The 2,500-nt window shown below is 42.8% G+C and overlaps 1 protein-coding gene across 1 annotated transcript in view; it reads left to right on the top strand.

Annotated features, from left to right (window-relative positions):
* Nucleotides 1–2,500, top strand: part of LOC307270484 (phosphatidylinositol 3-kinase regulatory subunit gamma-like) — a gene marked incomplete at both ends in the record, with an annotated part of 29,700 nt that overhangs the window by 21,220 nt on the left and 5,980 nt on the right. The window contains one exon of the mRNA XM_080054367.1: nt 812–1,131. Within this exon, the coding sequence (XP_079910493.1) occupies nt 812–1,131 (320 nt within the window). The remainder of the gene's footprint in view (nt 1–811; nt 1,132–2,500) is intronic.

The raw sequence follows: 2,500 nt of genomic DNA, 5'->3' as shown, positions 1-2,500 counted from the left end.
ATTGGGAAATGAGGGACACACTTTCACTTTGTATATGCAGTTTGTTCATTATGAGCCACCGGAGCCACCGTACTGTGTTGCCTCATCCAATCAGAATGCCCGGTGGGCTAGTTCACTTTTACCTCCTGTTTGTTACTGTATCGGAACGCAGTTTTATTGAATGCTTTGATTAAATGCAGTCGTTAAACTCGGTGTAATCCATGACTCATACAAACACATAAGAACTTTCTACAAGGAGGGCATGACAATGAGTATAGCCATGTCAACTTTGTGCAGATATGCAGTCACTGGGACTATTCAGGAGAAAAGCCCAGTCGGACCTCAGCAGCTGATCACGGGCGTAAAGCCGAAAGTGTGTCCCTCAGTAGCCTACCCGATGCGATCGCTGATTAATGAATGAACAGTAGCCTAAACAAATATTTAAAATAAGTTTATTGATTATGGGGCCCATTGTAGTCCGGAAACCAAGGCTATTGCCTACGTTTTCCTATGGCTAGGTTCACCTCGTCTGCACACAAATACACACACACAGACATCGTTATTGATGAATGAGAGGGCGATCTTTATCGAGATCCTTATCTCGTAATTACGAGATAATTACGAGATATTATCTCGTAATTACGAGATCCTGCAGTGAAACTTTTTTTTATTTGGTGAATGCTCAGCGCCACCGTACAATTGCACTTTCCCATCCAAAAAAACTCAATTTACCAGTGCTAAAAAAAAAATAAAAAAAATAAATAAGACTGACATTTTTATTGCATTTTCCATATCACTTACACTATTCTATTGCATCGATTCTTTTCCCCAGGAGATCCAGATGAAACGCACGGCCATCGAGGCCTTCAGCGAGACCATAAAGATCTTCGAGGAGCAGTGCCACACGCAGGAGCGGCACAGCAAAGATTACATCGAGCGATTTCGCCGCGAGGGAAACGACAAAGAGGTCGAGAGGATCACCATAAACTACGAGAAACTGAAGTCCAGGCTGGGGGAGATACACGAAAGCAAAGACACACTGGAGGCAGAGCTGAAGACACAAGCGCTGGACAACCGAGAGACAGACAAGACCATGAACAGCCTCAAACCAGACCTCATCCAGCTGCGCAAGATCAGGGACCAGTATCTAGTGTGAGTACTATAGCAGGCTTTAGTACGCAAGATCAGAGACCAGTATCTAGGGTGAGTACTATAGCAGGCTTATTAATGCATTAGTACGCACGATCAGAGACCAGTATCTAGTGTGAGTACTATAGCAGGCTTTAGTGCGCAAGATCAGAGACCAGTATCTAGTGTGAGTATTATAGCAGGCTTATTAATGCTTTAGTATGCAAGATCAGAGACCAGTATCTAGTGTGAGTACTATAGCAGGCTTTAGTACGCAAGATCAGGGACCAGTATCTAGTGTGAGTACTATAGCAGGCTTTAGTACGCAAGATCGGGGACCAGTATCTAGTGTGAGTACTATAGCAGGCTTTAGTACGCAAGATCAGGGACCAGTATCTAGTGTGAGTACTATAGCAGGCTTTAGTACGCAAGATCAGAGACCAGTATCTAGTGTGAGTATTATAGCTGGCTTATTAATGCATTAGTACGCAAGATCAGGGACCAGTATCTAGTGTGAGTACTATAGCAGGCTTTAGTACGCAAGATCAGAGACCAGTATCTAGTGTGAGTACTATAGCAGGCTTTAGTACGCAAGATCAGAGACCAGTATCTAGTGTGAGTACTATAGCAGGCTTATACATATACATAGACTCAAACCAGACCTCATCCAGCTCCGCAAGATCAGGGACCAGTATCTAGTGTGAGTACTATAGCAGGCTTTATAATGCATTAGTACAGGGACCAGTATCTAGTGTGAGTATTATAGCAGGCTTTATAATGCATTAGTACAGGGACCAGTATCTAGTGTGAGTACTATAGCAGGCTTATTAATGCATTAGTACGCAAGATCAGAGACCAGTATCTAGTGTGAGTACTATAGCAGGCTTTAGTACGCAAGATCAGAGACCAGTATCTAGTGTGAGTACTGTAGCTGGCTTAATAATGCATTAGTACGCAAGATCAGAGACCAGTATCTAGTGTGAGTACTATAGCAGGCTTTAGTACGCAAGATCAGAGACCAGTATCTAGTGTGAGTACTATAGCAGGCTTTAGTACGCAAGATCAGAGACCAGTATCTAGTGTGAGTACTATAGCAGGCTTTAGTACGCAAGATCAGAGACCAGTATCTAGTGTGAGTACTATAGCAGGCTTTAGTACGCAAGATCAGGGACCAGTATCTAGTGTGAGTATTATAGCAGGCTTAATAATGCATTAGTACAGGGACCAGTATCTAGTGTGAGTATTATAGCAGGCTTAATAATGCATTAGTACGCAAGATCAGGGACCAGTATCTAGTGTGAGTATTATAGCAGGCTTAATAATGCATTAGTACAGGGACCAGTATCTAGTGTGAGTATTATAGCAGGCTTAATAATGCATTAGTACGCAAGAT

This window comes from Ammodytes marinus (assembly GCF_949987685.1).
Source record: "Ammodytes marinus genome assembly, contig: scaffold_84, whole genome shotgun sequence".
In the NCBI taxonomy this organism is placed as follows: domain Eukaryota; kingdom Metazoa; phylum Chordata; class Actinopteri; order Uranoscopiformes; family Ammodytidae; genus Ammodytes; species Ammodytes marinus.
This window is presented reverse-complemented; position numbering and strand designations above follow the sequence as displayed.